This window comes from Diplotaxodon limnothrissa, linkage group LG3 (genome assembly GCF_057381915.1).
Source record: "Diplotaxodon limnothrissa isolate DT_005_m linkage group LG3, D_limnothrissa_male_GT1.1, whole genome shotgun sequence".
NCBI classification, from domain to species: Eukaryota; Metazoa; Chordata; class Actinopteri; order Cichliformes; family Cichlidae; genus Diplotaxodon; species Diplotaxodon limnothrissa.
The window spans coordinates 31358937-31381953 of record NC_140598.1 but is presented as its reverse complement, the minus strand read 5'-3'; the positions used below and the strand labels follow the sequence as shown (position 1 = coordinate 31381953).

At 41.6% G+C, this 23017-nt stretch overlaps 2 protein-coding genes and 1 non-coding gene across 4 annotated transcripts; 1 reads left to right on the top strand and 2 right to left on the bottom strand.

The window, feature by feature from the left end:
• Positions 1 to 1412: 1412 nt before the first annotated feature.
• Positions 1413 to 11383, bottom strand: LOC146635364 (PRELI domain-containing protein 1, mitochondrial-like). Of its 2 annotated transcripts, XM_085350532.1 has the most exons (6): positions 11361 to 11383; positions 10388 to 10511; positions 9064 to 9289; positions 4359 to 4472; positions 2191 to 2269; positions 1413 to 1504 (listed from the first exon to the last, which is right to left on the bottom strand). In XM_085350532.1, exons 2-6 carry the CDS (start codon positions 10477 to 10479, stop codon positions 1413 to 1415), a joined length of 603 nt encoding a protein of 200 aa, XP_085206658.1. In that variant the 5' UTR covers positions 10480 to 10511; positions 11361 to 11383. The 2 variants fall into 2 exon arrangements, with proteins under 2 accessions (XP_085206658.1, XP_085206660.1); XM_085350534.1 differs by lacking the exon at positions 11361 to 11383 and having other exon boundaries at positions 1413 to 1500; positions 2160 to 2269; positions 10388 to 10479.
• trnag-ucc (transfer RNA glycine (anticodon UCC)) lies at positions 10916 to 10987 on the bottom strand. The gene has a single exon. It is a non-coding gene; the product is annotated as a tRNA-Gly (tRNA).
• A 3440-nt stretch (positions 11384 to 14823) lies between the features above and the next one.
• Positions 14824 to 16427, top strand: LOC146635363 (uncharacterized). The gene is made up of 4 exons (XM_085350531.1): positions 14824 to 14953; positions 15103 to 15354; positions 15907 to 15996; positions 16168 to 16427. Exons 1-4 carry the CDS (start codon positions 14824 to 14826, stop codon positions 16425 to 16427), a joined length of 732 nt encoding a protein of 243 aa, XP_085206657.1.
• The last annotated feature ends 6590 nt before the right edge of the window (positions 16428 to 23017 follow it).

Here is a 23017-nt window from a genome sequence, read left to right as displayed (position 1 = left end):
ATCAGAGCCATACCACCAGAAAACAAACATCTACTCAAACTGGCATATGGATACTATGAAACATGCATTTCTACAACAGTCTGATTCTAAACTACCTGAATCTGATGTAAACCCGTTCCTATTGATAGAAAATCTCTTAAGACATTTACTGTGGGAGGTCCCAAAGAAATCCAAGATGACAATAATCATTCAGAGAATTCTACAAAATAAGACAAAACACTATTTCCATATAAAAATATAAAAACAAAGATAAGAAAAGTCAACGTAAACTTAAATTATTAACTTAATATCATGTTTACATTACATAACTGACAAATTACAAACTGCAAACTTAAAAAAAAAATTACTAAAACTTTAATAAGATGATTAAATCAGTCCCAAGGAATCCTGGGAATTATTGTAGTTCATTGCTCTGATTGGTGACTTTGAAAAGTAATCAGTATCAGCTAATGTGTCACCAATCAGAACTGAGGATGAGTGGATGCCCCACCGTTTTAGTGCTGCTCTTCAAACGAGCCATAGAGATTGAAAATGTGACGTCATTTAAGGGTAAAACCGCAAAGGATTCTGGGAATTCGTGGCAAGAGGTACTAGCGCACGCAGGCTTTCAATTGAAATCAGTTACACAGCGATAAAAAGAAACACAAAAAATGGAAAGAAGCTGTTGTATTATTAACTGCAATAGCCGGTCACATGACAGCCACGGGAAGCCGACGGGTAAAGCAGATAAAACAGGTTTTTTGGTTTTTTGTATCACTAATTGCCCAGTACGATTACAGCATACAATATTATTGTCACTGCTACATTTCTGTAATCCGTACCAGAAATTATTTCCACTACTAATTAATTACCATTGAGCTTAAAGGTCCTATTAATAAACGGTTAACGAATGTGTATTTATGAAGACAATTTGTGAGACTGGTAAACTTACCTTTGTTTGTACGATGGTCTTTCGTTCTACACGGTGCATTTCAAGGTCCTGTACCCATCCGTCGGTAAACTGTACCTGGGCTTGTTGCAGTGACCTGAAGTTACTAAACTTCATGAATGTATGCACTGGTGGTGGTGAAAGTTGGGCAGCACGCTAACGTCTTTTGTCCACTCTGTGTGCTCGTAAGGGTCTAACCCTTTCACTCCTTTGATTTTTTTCCACGTATCTTTTCTTTGCCTTTTCGTCGAGTCTGTCTTTGTACAGACCAGCATTGTTATCCTTCGTTTTGTACATACCTTTTTTGGGGGGCAAAGAAAAAGCAAGAAGGTATTGGAACCGGAGAATGAACGTTTTGCAGTGCTGCAAATACTTGCATTTGATGCGGTACTTGGATTGTTTTGCCACGAGTTCCCGGCATGCAATGCGCAAAAGTCACGTGGTCTGTCAATCTCTATTGTGGGCTTGTTGTTCCTACTGAGGTTCAGACAAACTGTTTGGGTTTCTGGTTGGGGGTCGGCGTGGCTTGTGGTGGGAGGGGCTTTTGCTTCTCTGATGACTCTCCCTGGTCACTAGCTGTGGATAAATAAAAGTAGAAAATGAGGAACTGTCACACTGATCTGAGCCCTGAAGTGAAAAATAAACTGAATATGAGCATAATGGAGCTGAAAATAGGTTTAAGGTTTAAAACAAGAAAAGAAAATGCACAGTTCTCATACCCGGAGTGTACCGTCGTCTTTTATATGCAATCTAAGGTTTAAGTTCTAATGACCGAAAATCAGGCTGATCTAAACTACATCTACATAAAAAAGTCAAAAGAGAAGACTCATATGACATTTGTTATTCATATTTTAATAAATAAAAAAAAATGTGAATCCTGTGACCAAATCTAAAAATCAATGAAAAATTTGACATCACTCTAAGCCACCACCAAAGGTGTGCAATACAGTAAATGTTGGTCTCAATCTGATACTAGATTGAGACCAACGTTTAATGAAATGCTCTAAAAGTTAAATTAGACAAAGATGATCAGAGAAAATAAAAACCATAGTTTTTAAATGATGATTTCCCTTTTTAAGAAAGAAAAAAACAGCGGTTTTGTGATAGGCTGACGTTTGTTTTCTTGGTTTTAACTGGATTTCTTTTTACAGTTTCAGGACTTTTGTACAAAAACACATAGCTTGTGGTAATTAAGCTTCAGGTTTTGGTGAAGCCCTCAGAGGTGAAATACAGATTTGTGTGTGCATGTATTTGTGACTTACTCTGTAGCTTGGAGAGAGAGTACTCCAGCCCTCTCATGGCTTTAGCTTGGTTACTTTTAAACCTGGCGAGACCGAATTCCTGGCGGAGAAAGACAAAGAATTAGTCAAAGATAAATACCCGCACCATACGTTAGCTGTATATAGATACTGACGAAGTGTCACATAGTTGGTATTGGTATCTTGGCTTGGCTTGAGAGCCAGGAGGTATTACTTCACAATGTTCTGAGTGTTTGCAGACAAGTCAGCATCTTCCATGCAAACTATGGGCGACAATGGACAATCTGATAAGAGACCAAACCAATCGCAGACAGAATTTTGGTGCAGCACCCTCTTTGCAACGAATTTCCCCAGCAACAACTCGCTAACTAGTCAGGGGTTTTATTTATGACCTGCATTGCCAAGGAGTAACCGAGATATTAGCTAAGCCAACATGAAGCTATGTAACAAGCATAACAACCCAACTGCAAAAATAATGGAATAAAATTATAATCGCAAACATGCAGAACATTAAGGCAAACTAAGCAGCCGTTATCAAGTTCGTGTTGACCACACCTCCAGCCATTACTGGGGATCTTTTATAGAGATTGAAAATGTGATGTCATTCTGGGGTAAAACCACAAAGGATTCTGGGAATTCGTGGCAAGAGGTACTAGCGCACGCATGCTTTCACATGAAAACAGTCACACAGGGATAAAAAGAAACACAAAAAATGGCGAGAAGCTGTTGTATTATTAACTGCAATAGCTGGTCGCATGACAGCCACGGGAAGCCGACGGGTAAAGAGATTGTTTATGGGATTACGTCATGGAAGAGAAATTGTTCAAGCCATGTTTCCGAAGTAACAAGAGCTGACGTATGGCCTGGATTGGAGCAATTTGAAGACCAAATATAACGTTTCAGAACACTCCAGCTCACATGTTAGTCTGCTCCAAGCATTTCCACAACAGTAAGTCTTCTGTTGTAGTTATTACGTAATTTATCATAACATAATTGGTGATGTAGGTTACAAGTAAGTCTTATATTGATTTGAATAGAATTCATTGCGCTATGCTGCTTTGTTCACTGTGGCTTTGCGGGCTAATGTTTGTTATGTTTTGTAGGAAAACCAATGCAAAATGCTGGAATGTGATCCAGACTGAGCACCCTCTATCAACCTGGATCATACTGAGTTTAAAGCTGCTACCACAGCCAGATTTGATCGGTTAAGAGAGAGCGAGATCAAAACAGCCACGAAAATCCCGCATATATGTGCCCAAGTGTTGTTTTCAAGCAATCAAGTGATGAATAACTGTTTTCTACTATGCTGGTTTCCAATGTTGTTGTTGTTGTTTTTTTGTTGTTGTTTTTTGCATTGTTGATTTGTTTTTTATTGAAGCAGCTAATAAAGCATAATGGAATACAATTTTGCCTCTTTCTTGTAAGATTCTATAATAGAATGAAACAATAATGCCAGTTATAAAGAAAGACAATAAATTGAATGAATTATGAAACACTTATTTTTTTTCTATTAGATCTGAAAATGTTGTGTAATACTACAACCTGAAACTACAAACAGATTTCGTTGGCCTGTACAGAAGAAAAAGGGGAAAAAAATGTAACAACAGCTGTGAAATGGAATAGTCCAAATCACCAAAAGTAAACTGGACCTGGGCTTGTTGCAGGGATCTGAAGTTAATAAACGTGAAGTGCATACACTCACACTTAGGACCATACAATAATAAATATGTCCGTGATGAAAGTTGGGCAGCACGCTAACGTCCTTACTCCACTCTGTATGCTCGTATGGGTCTGACCCTTTCAATCCTTTGATTTTTTCCTTGTCCTTTTTTTTTGCCTTTTCGTCAAGTCTGTCTTTGTACGGACCTGCCGTGTTGTCCGTCGTTTTGTACATAACTGTTTTTGGGGTAAATAAAATGCAATTAGGGATTAAAACCACAGAATTAATGATTACCGGTGCTGGAAATACTAGCGCTTGATGCAGTGTTTTGATTTTGTTGCCACGGGTACCCACAAAGCAATGCACGAAGGTCACGTGGTCTGTCAATCTCTATCAGAAATACACTAAGAGAAGCTGGTGTGTTCTTTATACTTTAAGTGATAGTAGGTTGAGTTTGGGTTTTGGTGGCCAATTTTCCCTAGGACTGAAACATTTGTATGTTTGTGTATACCTGTATGGGTCGACCCAGTCCATATACAGCTGTGGAGATCCAGGCCTCCCTCCTCAATTTGGTCCAAGATGGCTGACCATGGTTCTCTTCAAACAGACACCACTCCACAACAGTCTTAGAGGCAGAGACGGTAGAAAATGTACAAAAAAGCCCGTTTTTACTCCAAACACAAACTGTTCAAGCACAGGAAAAAGTATTATATTCAACCCGGAGGGCGGTGCACTGTTGGACGGACCAATCGGAGTCTACGCTGCGGGACTGTTTTGATCACGCGGACTGGGAAATGTTTCACGTGGCTGCTAGGGACATTGATGAGTACACAGACTCAGTCTGTGGATTTATCAGGAAATGCGTGGAAGATGTCGTCCCATCCAGAACAGTTAAATCCATCCCAAATCAAAAACCCTGGATTAACGGAGATGTTCGCGCGGCACTGGCGGCACGGAGCACCGCCTTTGCCTCCGCGAACACATCGGACTACAAACACGCACATTACCAACTCCGGAAGACGATCAAAGCAGCCAAACGTGAGTACAGGGACAGGGTGGAGCAACAGTTTGACAACCCTCGGAGTATGTGGCAGGGACTAAACACGATCGCAGACTTTAGAGGGAAACCCAGCACACCGCAGACCACGGCCTCTCTGTGTGAGGATCTAAACGTATTCTACGCTAGATTCGACACAGCGAACACCATGAGACCGGACAGGGTGCGCACCGCGGATGACGTCAGTGCGCACACTGTGTCTGAGGAGGATGTGCGGAAGTGCTTCAGGAAGGTGAACGCACGCAAAGCTACAGGTCCGGACGAGATTCCCGGCCGCGTCCTCAAGTCATGCGCGGCTCAGCTGGCTGGAGTGTTCACGCACATCTTCAACCTTTCCCTCTCTCTGTCTGTAGTCCCAGCCTGCTTCAAAATGGCCACCATCGTCCCTGTACCCAAATCCTCCACCATCTCCTCATTGAACGACTGGCGACCTGTAGCCCTGACCCCCATCGTAAGCAAATGCTTCGAGAAGCTGGTCAGGGACTTCATCTGCTCTGCACTACCCGACTCACTGGACCCTCTACAGTTCGCATACTGCCACAACAGGTCCACTGATGATGCCATAGCCCTGACACTACATACTGCCCTGTCACACCTGGAGAAGAGAGACACGTATGTGAGAATGCTGTTTGTAGATTACAGCTCAGCATTCAATACCATCGTTCCCTCGAAGCTGGACAGGAAACTGCAGGATCTAGGACTGAGCAGCTCCCTCTGCAGCTGGATCCTTAGCTTCCTGTCTGACAGACGCCAAGTGGTCAGACTGGGCAGCATCACCTCATCCCCCATCACACTGAACACTGGTGCTCCACAGGGGTGTGTACTGAGCCCTCTCCTGTACTCACTCTACACCTACGACTGCACAGCCACTAACAACTCCAACATCATTGTGAAGTTTGCGGACGACACTACAGTGGTGGTTCTTATCACCAATGGTGATGAGACGGCTTACAGGGAGGAGGTCAGCGCCCTGACCACTGGTGTCAAGACAACCATCTCACCCTCAACGTCGCAAAGACAAAGGAGTTGATAGTGGACTTCCGGAGGTGCAGAGAAGTACACACCCCCATCACCATCAACGGCGCTGCTGTGGAGAGAGTGAGCAGCTTCCGGTTCCTTGGTGTACATCTGGCTGAGGATCTTACGTGGTCAGTACACACAAACAAAACAGTGAAGAAGGCGCAGCAGCGCCTCTTCTTTCTCAGGAGACTGAAAAGATTCGGCATGAGCCCCCGCATCCTCAGGACCTTCTATCACTGTGCCATTGAGAGCATCCTCACTGGATGCATCACCACCTGGTATGGCAACAGCACCGCCTACAACTGCAAAGCTCTCCAGCGAGTAGTGCGGTGCTCTGAACGGATAATTGGAGGTGAGCTTCCCTCCCTCCAAGACATCTACAGGAAGCGCTGCCTGAGGAAAGCGGGGAGGATCATCAAGGACTCCAGTCACCCCAGCCATAAACTGTTCAGACTACTTCCATCAGGAAGGAGGTTCTGCAGCATCCGGTCCCGTACCAGCAGACTGAGAGACAGCTTCTTCCATCAGGCCATCAGACTGCTGAACACTTCATAGACACCTCACCTCCACTACTGGAACTTCAACATTATGCACTACATACTGTACAGCAATGCCACTGTTTTGCACATGTCTCAACTCTGTATATTTTTATATATTTTATTTATTGTTTACTCTATTTAATTTGTAAAATATGTGTACACACACACACACGTAGAAAAATATTTAGTATACACATCCAGAAATGCATATACTATTATATATTGTACATATATTTATTAGTTTCAGATCAGCCATTCTTGTATTTTGCCTGTTTACATTATTGTATTTTGCACAACTCTGTTGCTTATGAAGCTCGCACACAAGAATTTCACTCACATGTGCTGTACCAATGTACCTGCACATGTGATGTGACAATAAAAGTGATTTGATTTGAACTTAGTTAAATACTGAAAATGTTAAAACCAACCAGACTGTAAGAGGCCTTGTAGTTTTCCAGTCAAAAAGCATTTATACCTGTGTCCAGTGCAGTTCTTTAAATCCGCAAATTCATCCATTTTCTTGTCCTTTCTGAGATGAGCAAAAGTGGAGAGAATGGCCTCATTTAGGCAACTATCTCCAGCCTTTCCAGCAAGGCATTCCCAGTCCAGTCCTGTTTCTGTCACAGGTCTCCTCACAGCTGGACATGCCCAAAACCCCTGACCTAGTCCATCAAAGTCTAGATGTGCAGGAGATCTCCTATTCAGGTGCTCAAACCATGTCAGCTGGTTCCTCTATTACAGTGGTTCCCAAACTTTTTTTGCTGCCTTTGTTTTACAACACGCACACACACGCACAAACACATCCTCCAACCACATACGCCCATATTTTGCTCCATTGTGGTTTCTTTCACACCTCAAACATTTAGTAAACAATTAACCTTCCTGCCTTCTTGGGACCTTTTTGTGCCACTGCTATGTGTTAAATGGCTGCCATTTCCACTGTGTTCAGTGGAATATAACCAAACTTGCCACAGGATAGTTTTTACCTGTCAATGTTAATATTCCAGTGTGAATTCCTTAAATCAGCCTAAAATGGCTGAGCAGCAGAAATCCCCACACCCATCACCCTGGGGACCATTTTCTGCCCATTGACTTCCATTATAAACGCTATTTTTCAACCCCAAATTATCATCATATGATTTTATTTTTTCTTCTTTTCTTGGATGTCAATGAAGACTCAGGGCCTTGAAGTTTTAATTTTTAAATTGCAAAAAAAATGCAAAAAAAATAATGGCAGGTCAAAATGTATGTTGGTGCCAATCTTTGGTCCATCTAAAGGCCTACTTATAATGACAATCACATATTACTTCAACTGGTTTTTTGTGGAAATATTTAGTTTCGTTTTTTGGTTTTTGGGGCTTATAACACAGGGCGCTCATGTAATAACACTGGGATTTGAAGGGTTAAAACAACGAAAATATAATTAAAACTTTACATGAATATTTCAGGGAGAAGTAGTTTTACAAGGTTGGCTAATTTAAAGTGGAATAAAATATGGATATATGGTCTTTTTATGGCGTGGCTGAGAATGGTCCCTAGGGTGATGGGTGTGAGTTTTTTAAAGGATGGCAGGAGGGTTAAGCAAATACAAGTAACTTGCAATAAATTACAGGCAGTAAGAAAGTAAACTATTACACTACGTCCACACCTACACGGGTATTTTTGAAAACGCAGCTGTTTCGTTGACACATAAACAGCATTTCGAATCACCGAAAACGGAGATTTTTTTAAAAACTCATTTTTTTCCGTTTACGTGTGGACGAGGAATACAGAGTTCGTCACGCAACGTCAAAGGTATGTGCCTTTTTTCACGTCACGCTGTGCGCACGTTATTGTTTACATGAGATGAATTGCAGAATGGCAGATAGAGACAAAATACTGTTAATCTTACTGTCTACAGGTTTTACACACTAACATATACAAACGCAGTTACTGTCCCTCCATTTAGAAAGGCAGAGGCGTCACGGTGTGATTATTTTACTGTATGTGTAATAATATTCAACATTGCTATCAATGCATTTTTCAAAAAATGCCTCTCTGTGCAAAATGGGTTTAAAAACATAAACAACTGTGGGATACTGTTTGTCCGTGATAGGGAGAGCACAGTGCTGCTCCCAACGCAGGGAAAACCAATCCTGCAGGGGAGACTTGTGCACTTGGCACTTGTGCAGGTGAAACCAAAGGGCAGATATGCTTCGCCAGATTTTCTAGTCTTTGGCTTAGAATGAAGTTGGTTTGGAAACATATTCAGCGATGCTTCATCTCCTGCTTTGCATTTCTGTGGGCGCCCTGTGCTAGCAGTGTCCAAGAGTTTTGTTTTCTCTCTCCCTCCCTTTTCATACCGCGCCCCCCCTGCAATGGCTCCACACTTTGGGAAGGTCTGCTCTATTACATCTATGACCATGATCTCATGCTTTCATGCTATTCACAGCTCGTGGCCATTTTCTGATTGGTTATCTCAAACTGCAAACTGCCCCATTCAAAGTGGGAGAAATCGCTTGATGACAATAAGACCATCAATCTGAACTCTATCCTATCTGTCATGGGGTGGGGGTGGGGGGGTTAATTAACCACAGTGATCTAATCAGAGCGCATCTCACCATCAGCGTGTTGTGGTTCAGGTTCCAGGTCTTGGTGATGAGCGTGTGGGCCTGAGGGTCCACGATAGAATCTTCCAGGACGTAGACCGCCCGAGCCATGTGCATGGGGAAGACCCGCTCCGCCCAGCCCGGCAGGCGGTTGGTCTTCGTCAGCAGTCGCCTGGACAGCAGGTGGTTGCTGGAGGTGACCTCGCGGTATAGGACATCTTCCGTGAGTACATGGGTGCTGGTACACCAAAACAGATCTATTTTTTTGAGAACACTCACACATTCTGTTTTTTTAAAATGTCTTTTATTGTTTAAAAAACTGAAGTTCTCCAAACAACACCCAGGGTTGATGCAGTCAAGATAAAAGCACGACAGTTTGGTCCACTTTGTCCATTGTCTGGAGAAAATGGACTAATGTGTTTTTTTTTTTCTTTTATTGTACTAGATAATAAGGTGACATTTTTCACTGTTTTATAAGGGAAAAATATCAGATTCGTTGATGAGAAATGACTTTGCATATTCACTGAAACAATCATTCATGGACTCATTCTGCTTCCTGGGTACCACCATTACCCAGGACCTGAAGTGGGAGCCCACCATCACCTCCGTCATCAAGAAAGCCCAGCAGAGGATGTACTTCCTGAGGCAGCTGAAGAAATTCAACCTGCCAACACGGACGATGATGCAATTCTACACCGCAATCATCGAGTCCATCCTCACCTCCTCCATCACCGTGTGGTACACTGGAGCCACTATCAGGGACAAACAGAGACTGCAGCGTGTTGTGCGCTCTGCTGAGAAGGTGATTGGCTGCAGACTCCCATCTTTGCAGGACCTGTACACCTCCAGGACACTGCGGCGTGCAGCTCGGATCTCAGCTGACCCTTCTCACCCTGGACACAGTCTGTTTGACCTGCTCCCCTCAGGCAGGAGGCTCCGGTCCATTCGCACCAGAACCTCTCGCCATAAGAACAGTTTCTTCCCCTCTGCTGTTGGACACATGAACAATAAACGTACGACTGTTCCCACCACTAACACATGACCCTACGCTGTGTTCACTGCATCATTCCATGTTTGGCACTGATCACCACCTGCACTCTTTCTACGTAGCACTTTTAATTCTTATTCTCATGTATATAGCTCATGTATATCTCATGCATATATCTTTCTACGTAGCACTTTTAATTCTTATTCTTACTTTTACTTTTTCATGTCTATTTAAGCGCAATTTATGACAGTATGTTTGCACTGAAGCACCGCAGCAATTTCCTAATGTTGTAAACCTGCTCAACATTTGGCAATAAAACCCTTTCTGATTCTGATTCTGATTAATTACCTGTATGGGTTTGGGTAGCGCTGCCAGAAGGCAGCCAGCACCTGATGCCACGGGCTCTTAATGTCCACCTCGCTGTGGAAATACCTCCCCATGTCGGCATGTACTAACAGAGCTCATTCAGCAGCTGCAGGAACAACATAAGAGACAAGTTATATATTTTTTAAATATATTTTGTATTTAGTGTCATGAGTTCCTCTTCATGTTTAAGTTTGTAGAATAAAATTCCTGTCCCGTTGGTATGAACACTCACTGAATTTGATCACGGCAAGCAAGAGAGGATAGGACAGTCGTGCCAAAGTCCCCATTAACAGGACATAGACAGCTGATTGTGCCTGCATTAGTGCCTGAAAATCCGGGTAGCTTTAAATTCTAACAGTGTGTTTAAATGACTTTAGTTTTCATACCACAAAAAGCTTTCAGACGCTAGTTTTCAGACACCAAATGAAAACCGTTGGGGTGAGCACGTTTTTAAATATGCAATTGTTAACAGTAGAATCTAAAGTTGCCACTTTAGTGAAGAAATGACTTTGCGTTGGCCGGGAATTGAACCCGGCTCAATTGCTTGGAAGGCAGCTATGCTAACCACTATACCACCAACGCTCACATCAGCAGAGGGGAAAGTAGAGCGACTTATCCTGTGATTAACACAATACTAGTACTTCTATGCAATGCTTTTCGTCATAGCATTTGTTTACTGTAAAAACTGTTAGCTGCGACCGTTATTAGGTGTTGCTACAGCTCCGAGGCCAGCATTGCTAATCCCTTTGTTTTATAACCGCACTTCACCAGCGGGCTCAAGCTAGTTAGCTGTTTAACGCGGTCGCCGCTTCGTCATCGTCTTCTTTTTTTTTTATCTAAATGCTGAAGTCAGCGTCCGAGGTTGCTAGTACAAACACCCTCTACCGTAAACGTCGCAGTCTGTTGTAGCTGCTGAGGAAGCTAACAGCTTCGGCTAGCCAAGTAACGGACGTACCTAAAGCGCGTGTTTCTCAAAGCCCGGCGGACTGTAAGTGAGCCGGCATGGATAAAACACAGAAGCGAGGCAGTTCGGGGGTTTCTTTGTAGCAGCTGCTTATTTGAGACAGAAACAAAGAAGAAAAAAAGTGGACCCAGGCGGTCATACGTGCACTTACCGCCTTTTTCCACCAGATGGCAGACTAGACAAGCAGAAATCAGGTCGCGCTGCTTGGTAAACGGTTCACGACTAAGGCTACGTTCACACTGCAGGTCTTAATGCTCAATTCCGATTTTTTGATCAAATCCGATTTTTTTGTCTCCTCGTTCACACTACAAATAAAATGCGACAGCAAACGCGCTCTAGTGTGAACGCTCAAAGCGGCCCGCATGCGCAAAAGAAGATGTCACACACAACGCGCTCTGTTTAGACCAAGAACAAACAGTATTGTTTGACTGATGGCCGTTAATATAAAGACTTCGGACTTTACGTTTCCCAATTTTTGCTTTAAGTTATTTTGTTATTTACATAATAATGTAAATAACCTAATAATGATCCTTATTGCTGTTTAAGAGAGGAGCGGTGCTTCAAAGGATAGCTGCAGATTTCTGTCAGAATCTGCAGATTATACAGTACAAATAAAATGTTTACGTTGTCTTCCCAACAGTTTCACTGACATCTACACTGGATGGCTAGGAAGCGTTCGCGATGTCTTCTCGGGCGCTGATAATTGGCTTCAGTCTTGTGTCGGTGACGTAAAAGGCGGATTTAATGCGACTTGACCGTTCAAACAGCAGTCGCTTTCTAAAACATCGGATATGTATCGGATTCAGTACCACATACGAAAGTGACCCAGATCGGATTTGAAAATATCGGATTTGCGCCGTTCACACTGTCATAGCATGATCGGATATGGGTCGCATAGGGTCAAAAAAATCGGATTTGATGCGCTTTCGCCTGCAGTGTGAACGTAGCCTAAATCCACATGATCTGCAGACCGCATGAAGTTTGGAGGTCTGTGGCAACTCTGCAAAAATTTGGTGCCCTCTGTGCACTCACTCTGTCAATTTACATGATTTACATATTTTAGTCTAGGCAACCCAAAATGTGACGTTCACATATGTGGACGCCAGGTTCTAGGAGGTTAAAGAAGTCCAGATGCTTTTCCTTCCAAGCTCCTTAGATCACAATACAGTTTCTCTCAATCTTTTAAAGTGTAAATCTGTCTGTACTTGCTGGTACCACTTCTGTCTGTTGCACTTATTTACTCTAGGATGGGTGTCAGCTAACAGAAAAGGAGTAAATACTTTTTTCCATTGTTACAAAATAAAATAATAAATAAATAACTATACTGTACAGGCAAAAATATACTACAGACACTTTTCAGTTGTGAATTGAAGCAGGCCTGGTCAGATTTAGAGCAAATCTAAGTTTCAGGTGATATATCCACTTAGACTATGGTTTAAAGATCTAATGTTTAAGAGAATAAAGTTGTTATGATGAGATTGAGCAGTGATTGATCCCCTGGACTTGCTTGATACCCTGCACTTTCCATGGAATTCCTATCACATAAGCTGGCCCTGAAGACCTGCACTTCATGTTGTTGATGAAAAAAAGACAGTTGAAAAATGCAAGAAATGTTTAAGAAATTCTAAGATTTTTTTTTTCTTGGGCAGCACGGTGGCACGGTGGTTATCACTGTTGCCGCACAGCAAGAAGGTCCTGAGTTCAATTCCAACATCAGGCCGGGGTCTTTCTGTGTGGAGTTTGCATGTTCTCCCCGTGTTTGCGTGGGTTCTCTCTGGGTTCCGGCTTCCTCCCACCGTCCAAAGACATGCAGCTTGTGGGGATAGGTTAATTGGATAATCCAAATTACCACTAGGTGTGAATGTGTGAGTGAATGGTTGTCTGTCCCTGTGTGTTGGCCCTGCGACAGACTGGCGACCTGTCCAGGGTGTACCCCGCCTTGCGCCCTATGACAGCTGGGATAGGCTCCAGCGCCCCCCGTGACCCTGAAAAGGATAAGCAGATGGATGGATTTTTTTTTTCTTTCGCAATCACTGTTTAAACATAACTACCAAAAGAGCTGTACAGGAAAGGAGTGTCTCCTGTCTGGTAAAATACCATGAATTCAGTCCAGGTTAAATGACTCAATAATATGGGCTGCACCCCATAAAGTAAAGCAAACTTATCTTGTAAAATTAGGGTGACCATATTTTGATTTCCATTTGATTTCCAAAAAAGAGAAGATTTGGCTTAGTCAAGAAAAACTTTAATAATACAATTGCTTAAAGAAAACTTTAACATATTTAAACGATAGGCTTTTACAAGTCAACAACTGCAAAAAAGAGGACGGTTGGTCACCCTAGTAAAATGGTGAAATATTATCCGTTCATCCATTCTCTTCTGCTTATCCAATGGGGAAATATTGTTTTTCTGAAAAATTCTCAATAAATTACTTAGTACAGTGGTCCCTCGTTTATCGGGATAGTTATGTTCTAAAATTAACCTGCAATAGGTGAAATCTGCGAAGTAGCCAACTTTATTTTTATACAATTATTATAGATGTTTTAAGGCTATAGAACCCCTCACAACACACTTTATACACTTTTCTCAGACAGGCATGAACATTTTCACACTTTTCTCTCTTGTTTAAACACTCTCAAAGTTCAAACCTTTGTAGAAAAATAAGTCCAGTATTATAGAATGAAACCAAAGAAACCCACAGGTGACTTTGACGGTGCAAAACGTTTCATCGCCATTGTTGTGTTTGTTGGCGAGAAAACTTACAAACACACAGTACAGCACTTCAAAGCCACACTGGTAGCGATCAAAGATTTATTTAAACTTGACAAGCTGGACACATTCTGTAATGTACAGGAGACACGGCACGAGATTGATTGACAATGGTCACCCTGTACACCTCTGACTTCTGCTACAACTCTGAATTATGCCACATTCAGAAGTTTGCAGATGACACAGCCATCATGGGGTGTATCTGGGATGATCAGGAAGAGGAGTAGAGAAGTCTGGTGAGGAACCTTGTCGCGTGGAGTCACACAAACCACCTGCAACTCAACACCTCAAAGACTAACGGTGTGTTCACACCGAACGCGATGGACGCGAATAGAGCGTCAGGTTTACATGTAAAGTCAATGGAAAGGCGCGATGACGCGCGATTGCGGGTCCCGCGAAAATTCGGAAGCAGATTTGCGTCGCGAAAACGCCAAAACGCGTGAAACGCGCGTCAGTGTAGCGCGTGTAGCGCGTCTGGCGCGTTTGACGCGCGAATAAAACCACGCGCGTCAGTTTTTGTGTTGCATTTTGTGCATACGCGCGTTTCGCGTCTACCGCTCGAGTTGGAAAAAGCTGAACTCGAGCGTCAAATCGCGCCGCGACAACCAATCAGGAGCCTGGTGACGTGGCTCTGACCTAGGTCAAAGGGGCAGATCCAGCCAAAGCCCTTCATTCTTCATTCAGTATGGAGGAAAAGCTAATCAGCGCTGTGGCTAACCACCCTGAGCTGTATGATGCCAGCTACTATTTTTACCGAGACAGGAATAAAAAGGACCTAGCTTGGAGACACATAAGTGAGGAGATCGGGCAACCTGGTAAGTTCATTCCTTCTTCTTTTTAATTTTCAGACTGACCCGATGAAGCCGCGCAAAAGCTAGCAAGCTAGCAAGCCTGCCTACTGTCCCGCGATTTTCCCACTGTTGTACAAATACCTTTCCGCTAACCAGATAATGCGTTTATTCAGAGGACATCTGCAGGAGAAAGTGGAAGAGCCTCAGGGACACCTATAATAAGGAGAAGAGGGCAGAGAAGGAGAAGAGGAGTGGGTCGGCAGCAGGATCGGGGAGGAGATGGAAGTTCTTCGCGGTCATGGGGTTTCTGGACCCCTTCCTCACCCCGCGGGAGACTAGCGGTAATATGGTGCGGACCGTGGAGAACTTCTCCCCCGAGGACCAGGGACAGCCCGAAGAGGCAGCAGGGGAGTGTCAGTCAGAAGGTATGTTTACAATGAATTAATGTAGGCAGTTAATTAATGCGTGTTGTCATACAGGAATATATTTTGTTTATTAATAAACAGTATACAGTAGTCCCGCTGTTCATCCGTCACTGCCTCGCCTTTTCGCTGATTTTGTTTTTATTGCACCGTACAGCATTGCATTCTGCAGCCCAAATGACAAATCTCCTCCGTGTCGTGTCTCCTGCGCTTGCCAAACTTATCATGTTTGGTTTTGATATCCATCATGTCCAATAGAAAAAAACAGCACAAAAACACTCTTAACTATGACCCTCATTCGGAAATATAAAACCTGCACCGGGGAGGGAAAAAGGCGCACAAAAGTGGCGCCGCAGACGGAGAAAAAGCGCGGCATAATACGTTTTAAAATCGACAAAGGTTTGCACTTTGAGAATCAACTTGTGAGAACTGTGACTACTGTTCATGTGCTGCAATAAATGAGAGACCACTGTATATAATAATAAGTATATAATAATATAATATTCTCTATGACTATTGTCTTCAACCTGTTAACATTTAATATTGTCTTGATAGAGTCAAGTAATCATGCAGCAGAGTCCTCCCATGTTGCTTCTCCTGACTCCCCAGTCCCTGGTCCCTCCACTCCTGCTGCTGCACCCACAGGTATGAACATCAAGCACTGATAGCTTTTTACTTGCTTGAATCCCCTTGTGATCACCTTTACTAAATATCTACAACCAATCTGTTCATATCCTGGTTTTCTTCAATTTTGAAAATGAAAATCTAGTAGCAGCCTTCTCATTTCTTTGTGGTGTTTTGTTCTGTGTTTTACAGGCCCACAGAGGAGGACAGCTCGAAGGCGGGCGAGGGAAGGGTCCCAGGACGGTCCATCGGCGGTGGAGCTGGCTATCCTGGAGACCCTAAAGAGGCCACGCCCGTCTGCAACTGAACATTTCCTCCTCAGCCTTGTTCCTGCTCTGGAGAGCATGCCGCCTCAGACACGAGAATTCGTGAAATTCCAAATTTATAAATCAGTTTATGAAAACAGCACAGCTGTGCTAAATTTGGAAACATTGGACCCTAATGATCAGTAGTTTTCTGATGAGGCAGCAGCTCTCCAGAGCAGAAACAATGTTCTTATGTTTATCCTCCTTCTCCCTGAGGCTCTTCCACTCCAAGCTGGGTCCTTTTTATTCCTGTCTGTCTGTAAATAGTTAAATTTCATATATTTATGTTGAATCTTTTTGTTACTGAATTTATATCTTTTATCAAATAAACATTTATAATGACAAATGTCTTTGTTCTACTACACAGCAAATATTGGCACCCGACTTGACAAAAGTAGAATTTATTTCATATTACACTAATAACAAAACATACTAATACAGTGGGATGCATAAGTTTGGGCAACATTGTGAAAAGTAATTATTTTCCTGTACAAATCGTTGGTTGTCACAATAAAAATTGTCAGTTAAATACATCATATAGGAGACACACAGTGATATTTGAGAAGTGAAATGCAGTTCACTGGATTTACAGAAAGTGTGCAATAACTGTTTAAACCAAATCAAGCAGGTGCATAAATTGGCAACACAAAAAAAGAGAAATAATATAAATATGTAGTGTATATCAATGTGTGTGTCTCCTATATGATATATGTAAGTGACATTTTTTACTGTAACAGCAATTCATACAGGAAAATAATGACTATTAATAAGGTTGCCCAAACTTTTGCACCACACTGTATACAGGAACATAGTGAAAACAAGTTGCAGAGTAAAAAGAGGTTAGTTTATTTTGGCGTAGAGCTCCATTTATTAAGAAAAATTTAAAAAGACAGGAACACTCTTTAGAGGTTTGTGGGTGGCTCTTAAAAGAGCCGTTGTGGGGAAGTCACTCAGACTTCAAACAGGCTACTCCTTTGGTTGCCAAGACACGGCTCCCTCTGCCGAGAAGTGAGCCATGAACTTCTCCCTCACCAGGACAGCCTCTGAACGCGATGGTCCTGAAGGAGTCCCCAGTGGCAAGGAACCTGGACAAAATTGTTTAAAATGAGTATTATGTGTACTGCAGTTACAAAATACATTATTGAAATTCCAAAATTACAAATTACAAAACATAAATCTTACATAAAACATTTTGTAATTATAAGGATAATTACATGATATATTTTAGATATAATCCAAAACAGTCTGCGGTGATTATATACAAATATTCAACTATCCCAGAATTAAACCAGGTCTAAATAAAAAAAAGGAGTGAGTATCACTACAAAGATTAACCCACATTGGTCCTAATACCAGTTTGATATCAGCAAACACCGAGAGCATACCTATGACACCACAGCCATGCTATCATTCAAACACTGATAACAGCATAAATCGAATTAAATCGGGACTTGATGAGACCGTCTGAGTATCACTAGGAATATTATCGGTAAACACCGACAGCATTCACTGTTAGCATAGCACATCCATGATAGCAGTGTATAAATGGATGGTTTAGCATATTAGCACAGGTATCAATAAAGGACTACCGTATTAAATACTTTTACTAACCTCAGGCAGACGGACAGGCGCTCTGCAGGTGGGATTGAGCGCCTGTAGTTGGTGTCTAGGCGGGCGATGCTGGGACCGACGAGGGAAAGCAGGTTCTCAAACTGGCCGACGGTGATAGCGCTGGAATCGGCCGTCATCCAGGCGCAGCTCCTGGAGCAAATGGTGAAACTCACCAAACTGCTCACGCCTCTGGAGGACCTGATGGACCCAGGTACAGCGAGGACGTCTTTTACGCTGCTGCTCTGCTCTCCACAGTAAATAGAGAAGGGAGACTCTCTCTTCAAGCGCTAGCTCGAAAGCTGCCATCTTGCAAAGATACCGGTCTGGCACAACTTCCTCCCACATTCCTCCCACATTTCCGGTTCACGCGCGTCAAAATATCATATTTTGACGCGCGATGGATTTTTCTTGGACACGCGTTGAGACGCGAATGTACACGCGTCAATTTAGGGGCGTTTGGGGCGTTTTATTCACGTCCATCGCGTTCGGTGTGAACACACCGTAAGGAACTGGTTGTGGACTTCGGGAGGTCCAGAGAAGGTCCCCTGCCGGTTCAGATAGAGGGGGAGGAGGTGGAGGTGGTCAACAAGTACAAGTACCTCGGGCTGTGGGTGGACAACAAACTGGACTGGTCATGCAACACAGAGCACCTGTATAAAAACACCCAAAGCCGACTGTACTTCCTCAGGAGGCTGAGGTCTTTTAACATCTGCAGGAAGCTCCTGAGGATGTTTTACCAGTCAGTGGTTGCTGGAGTACTTTTCTATGCTGTGGTGTGCTGGGGGAGCAGCACAGCAAAGAAGGACTCATCCAGGCTGGAGAAACTGATCAGGAAGGCTAGCTCTGTGGTCGGCATGAAGCTGGACACTCTGGTGACAGTGGCAGAGAAAAGGACACTAAAGAAACTGCTGGACATTATGGACAATGCTGGGCATCCTCTGCACACGGCCATAAACAACCAGAGGAGTCTGTTCAGTGACAGGTTGCTTCTCCCAAAGACAAGAACCAACAGACTTAAAAACTCCTTTGTCCCACACGCCATCAGACTGTTTAACTCCTCTCTCGAGGGGAGAGGGAGGGGAAACAGGAGGACAAAGGAGGGGGGAACAACTAAGCTGTAGCGCCTCTTCACTTCACTGTGCAATACCTTTGTGCAATACTCTTGTTAATAGTCAACGGTGCAATAGACCTCAATACTTTAAATGTGCAATTCACTTGTATTTTTATTTTTATTCCTATTTATTCTATTTATCCCCTTCGTATATTTTATTTATATATCTCTGTATTTATATATGTGTGTGTGTGTGTGTGTGTGTATATATATATAATATTCTGCTCACGCTCTGTAACTTCTTTTTTTTTTTTTTTCTTATCTTATCTTATCTCTCTCTTATCTGGTCTACAGCCAATCAGGATGCAGAACACAATGTGCTGAAAAAAAAAAAGAAGAAGAAAAAGAAAAAACTACGGAGCCCTGCAAGGGACATGGGAGAACAAAAATGAAGATGAACTTTTGCGAGATTTCGCAAAAGTAACTCGGGATCTCGCAAACGTTTTGCGAGATCTCGCAAAATAGGCTGCATCCTTCAGAGGCTGCCAGCTTGAAGCTGACGACCCAGGCGACGAAGGCTGGCCCAATTCAAAGGCTGCTCCAAATGTGTCCTTTGTGGGCCAGCCTTTTCAGGCGAGAATCTAGCTGTGTACACTTCAAATATCTGCTTGTTTTATCAAGACATCACATATTTGCAAAGGTGCTCCAACGTTTTTGGAGATGTCTGTTACCCACCAGTTTGAAGTTTTGCGAGATCTCGCAAAAGTTCATCTTCATTTCTTTTCTCCCATGTCCCCTGCGGGGCTCAGTAAAAAACAAAGCATGCAAAATTTCATGCGAAACAGCAAGGCAGCGAAAGGTGAAACGTGTTATAGTGAGGGACCACTGTATTGAAAAATTAATTACAGTATAATTTGTTTCTCCTTTCCTGTAAAATACCTACAATTTAGGCCCTATTTAAAATTATTTATGCAGTACTTGAATGTAGTTAAATAAGAGTTATCCTCTTATTCGAGTGTACCTATTTTGCCTGGTGATTTTGTCATTATACACATTAGACAAAGAAATTTAGAACCAAATTTTACATTTCATACTGGTGTTTACTATATTATACTATGTGTCTGTATCAAGTATCAGTGTCTCCTTTGTCTCCTTCTTCTTGGCTTGGTAACATGTAACAACTGAACATGTTGGCATTTTACAATTATCCCCTCTTTCTGTCAGCATTATAGATTCAGCTGTGTTGTAAAGTTAATAGGCTAAATAGGATAAGTGATGTGTCCTAAAGTATCCTTCAGATCAATGACTAGATGCTGAAAAAAAAAAGAGCTCACCTCTTGGGTCGCAGTTGCCTTTGTCTTCATCCACAAGTACACGGTTAATTTTTAAAACAGCTCCCCCAAGTTTCTTTAAATAAAATACCCCCATCCACATAAAACTAAAAAGAAAAACCCATCTCAAGCGTTGTCAAGACCCAAACAAACATATAACCCTAATCTGACTGAAAATCAGAATCAGAATCAGAATACTTTATTGATCCCTAGGGGAAATTATTTTTTGTTACAGTGCTCCATTATAAACTAACATTAACAAGACATACACTACACTAACTAAGAATAGCACAATATATACACACACACACACACACACACACACACATATATATATATATATATATATATATATATATGTACATAAAAGTCACTTATCAATAAATAGCTGAAAAAGAAACATGTGTACACAGCAAATCCAGCATGATTTCAACACTATTAAAGTGTCTATATGGGTCCACACCAGAGAGTGTTAATTTAACTCTTTTTGGAGAGTTGGTACATTAACTCTGATTTAGTGTTAAACACCAAATCTGTCTGGAGTTGATAATTTAACACTTAGTGTTAAGAGTTTATATATTAACTCTCAAAGAGTATTTTAGTTTAACTACGTAAGAGTTATCTTCTAATTCATTCTAAAAAGCGGGAATTTTACTGTTCTGAACTTCTAGAAATTTCTTTTGGAAATAAACATTTACTAAAAAGATGCAATGGTTTTTGAAAAACATTTATTCTGAACTGTGCACCACAATTTCAAAACATTTTCTGAAAGATGTAACAGTATACATGTTCTCACTTTCATTAGAATTTTGTTTATCAAAAGGTCTGACATGGTAAATGCAAATAACAGCATTCTCATCTCTTATTTCTTCAATACAATATGCACGTCCTTCATTCATCCCTTTGTGGAACTTCAACGCACTTCTGCTCTCCCCCATATTCCATCTTCACAAGCATATCCTGTGTGGAGATTGAATAAAAATTAGTTGACACTAATTAATGGCACAAATAATCCAGTAAACAATTGCAGCACAGTAAAAAAAAAAAAAAAAAGGAATCCTCTTTGAGTCATTACTTGTGTAAAGTATTTTCCCAAAAGACAAAGACACAGGCAACAGGTAATACTGAACTAAATGTAAAACCTCAACCTTTTTAATTTTTACCTAAACCGTGTGCACAAAACTCTGGAGGGATCTAAATGCTAACGTAGAATCCAGTCAGGACGTCTGCTACTGCTGTTTGCTCGTTTTTTGTTTTTTTTTATGGGCGATCGTTTTCAGGCTTCAAGTAGCACCATTATACCAACATTTCACATTCTAGACATTGTTTTAGGTGTGTTTGACCAAACGTTTGACTGAAAATTCACATGCAAGCTTTTTTCAAGGCTGTGGTATTTGCCGCAAACAATACCTTTCAGCTAGCTAAAACAGAATATTATGCTATCACCGAGCAACATGGCTAATGCCTTTCACACAGCTTCGTCTCAACTCCAAAGCAGAGGCGGAGCCAGACATTTGAAACACCCGGGGCTTAGCCCTAAAGGGTAGTATGCATGTGGGATTTTTTTTTTTTTTTTTTTTTGAGGGGGGGGTGTAGAAATGACTGAAAGATTAATAGGCTCTGTTTTGAGTTTTGTTCAAAAAAGAATGACTTCATATAGGGAAAAATATATATCACATGTGCAGGACACCTTAAACTAGTTTTTTAATTAAGCAGCAAGGCAGAACAAAATCGGGGCTGTATCAAGACACAGGGACTAAACCCCAATTCAACCAGACCCAGAACTGATCCGGAATTAAAACAGGACTACAAGAGTTCAAAATCAGGACTACTGAGGACTTAACCAAGACAGAACCAGAATCAGAACTAGATGATAGTAGCACTAAAAATCATCATAGACCTGCACTACACTTATTTTTTTAATTCTACCAAAGTCCACTATTTAGATTGAGAAAAGTTTATATAATTATTTAGCCTTGTTGTGCAAACAAGCCTGCATAACTTAATAAATATAGAATTTGAAAAATAGCAAACCTAAAAAGAAACACTAGGTACGAGATACATGAGTACCTATGATACAGTGATACTTTTGGTAAACAACCATTTGAGTAACATGTGTGTCTCACCTGCTCTTGTTCATCTCTGTTCTGTCCTCATTCTCCATCTCCCTCTCTGTTCCTCTCTCTCCCTCTTTGTGCTGACAATCATCAAATATACAGTTGAAACCACATATTTATGTACTCTTCAGATCAAAACACAAACACTTTTTTAATTGTAAGATCAAATCAGACTAAATGTTTATTTTTTTAGATTGATAAATATAAAAAACATATTTGTTAACTTTAAGAGTAAAGAGAGAAACTATCTGTATTTCTTAATTGCAAATGGCACCAAATTGTATTCAAAACTGAGCCACACTTATGGAGCTCCACAGTTCTTTTCCTGGTGTTTTGGTTGACATCTCTTGATTTTCCCATGTCAAAGAAACAGGCTCTGTGTTTTGCCTTATATGCATCCACAGCTGTGCCACCAATTTACTCACATGGACTCTACTAACCTATCAGAAGCTTCTTCAGCTCAGAATGGAATCCTCTGGAGTTTTCTTATTAATTAACAATAAACGTAGTGTATATGTACTCCTAAATTTAATGAAAGTGATAAAAAATAGAAGCTCTGTCTCTCTTTATTCTGACATTTAACAAATTCAAAATATATTTCAATATTTATCTAAAACAAAAGTTTAC

What these genes read in the sequence shown, in the direction of transcription:
- LOC146635364 (XM_085350534.1), bottom strand. Translation starts at nt 10,479, where the DNA reads ATGGGGAGGTATTTCCACAGCGAGGTGGACATTAAGAGCCCGTGGCAT. An exon ending in CGCTACCCAAACCCATACAG is followed by an intron (nt 9,290 to 10,387) that starts GTAATTAATCAG and finishes TTGGTGTACCAG; the next exon opens with CACCCATGTACTCACGGAAG. An exon ending in ATACATGCACACACAAATCT is followed by an intron (nt 1,501 to 2,159) that starts GTATTTCACCTC and finishes ATCCACAGCTAG; the next exon opens with TGACCAGGGAGAGTCATCAG.
- LOC146635363 (XM_085350531.1), top strand. Translation starts at nt 14,824, where the DNA reads ATGGAGGAAAAGCTAATCAGCGCTGTGGCTAACCACCCTGAGCTGTAT. An exon ending in TGAGGAGATCGGGCAACCTG is followed by an intron (nt 14,954 to 15,102) that starts GTAAGTTCATTC and finishes GCGTTTATTCAG; the next exon opens with AGGACATCTGCAGGAGAAAG. An exon ending in AGGGGAGTGTCAGTCAGAAG is followed by an intron (nt 15,355 to 15,906) that starts GTATGTTTACAA and finishes TTGTCTTGATAG; the next exon opens with AGTCAAGTAATCATGCAGCA.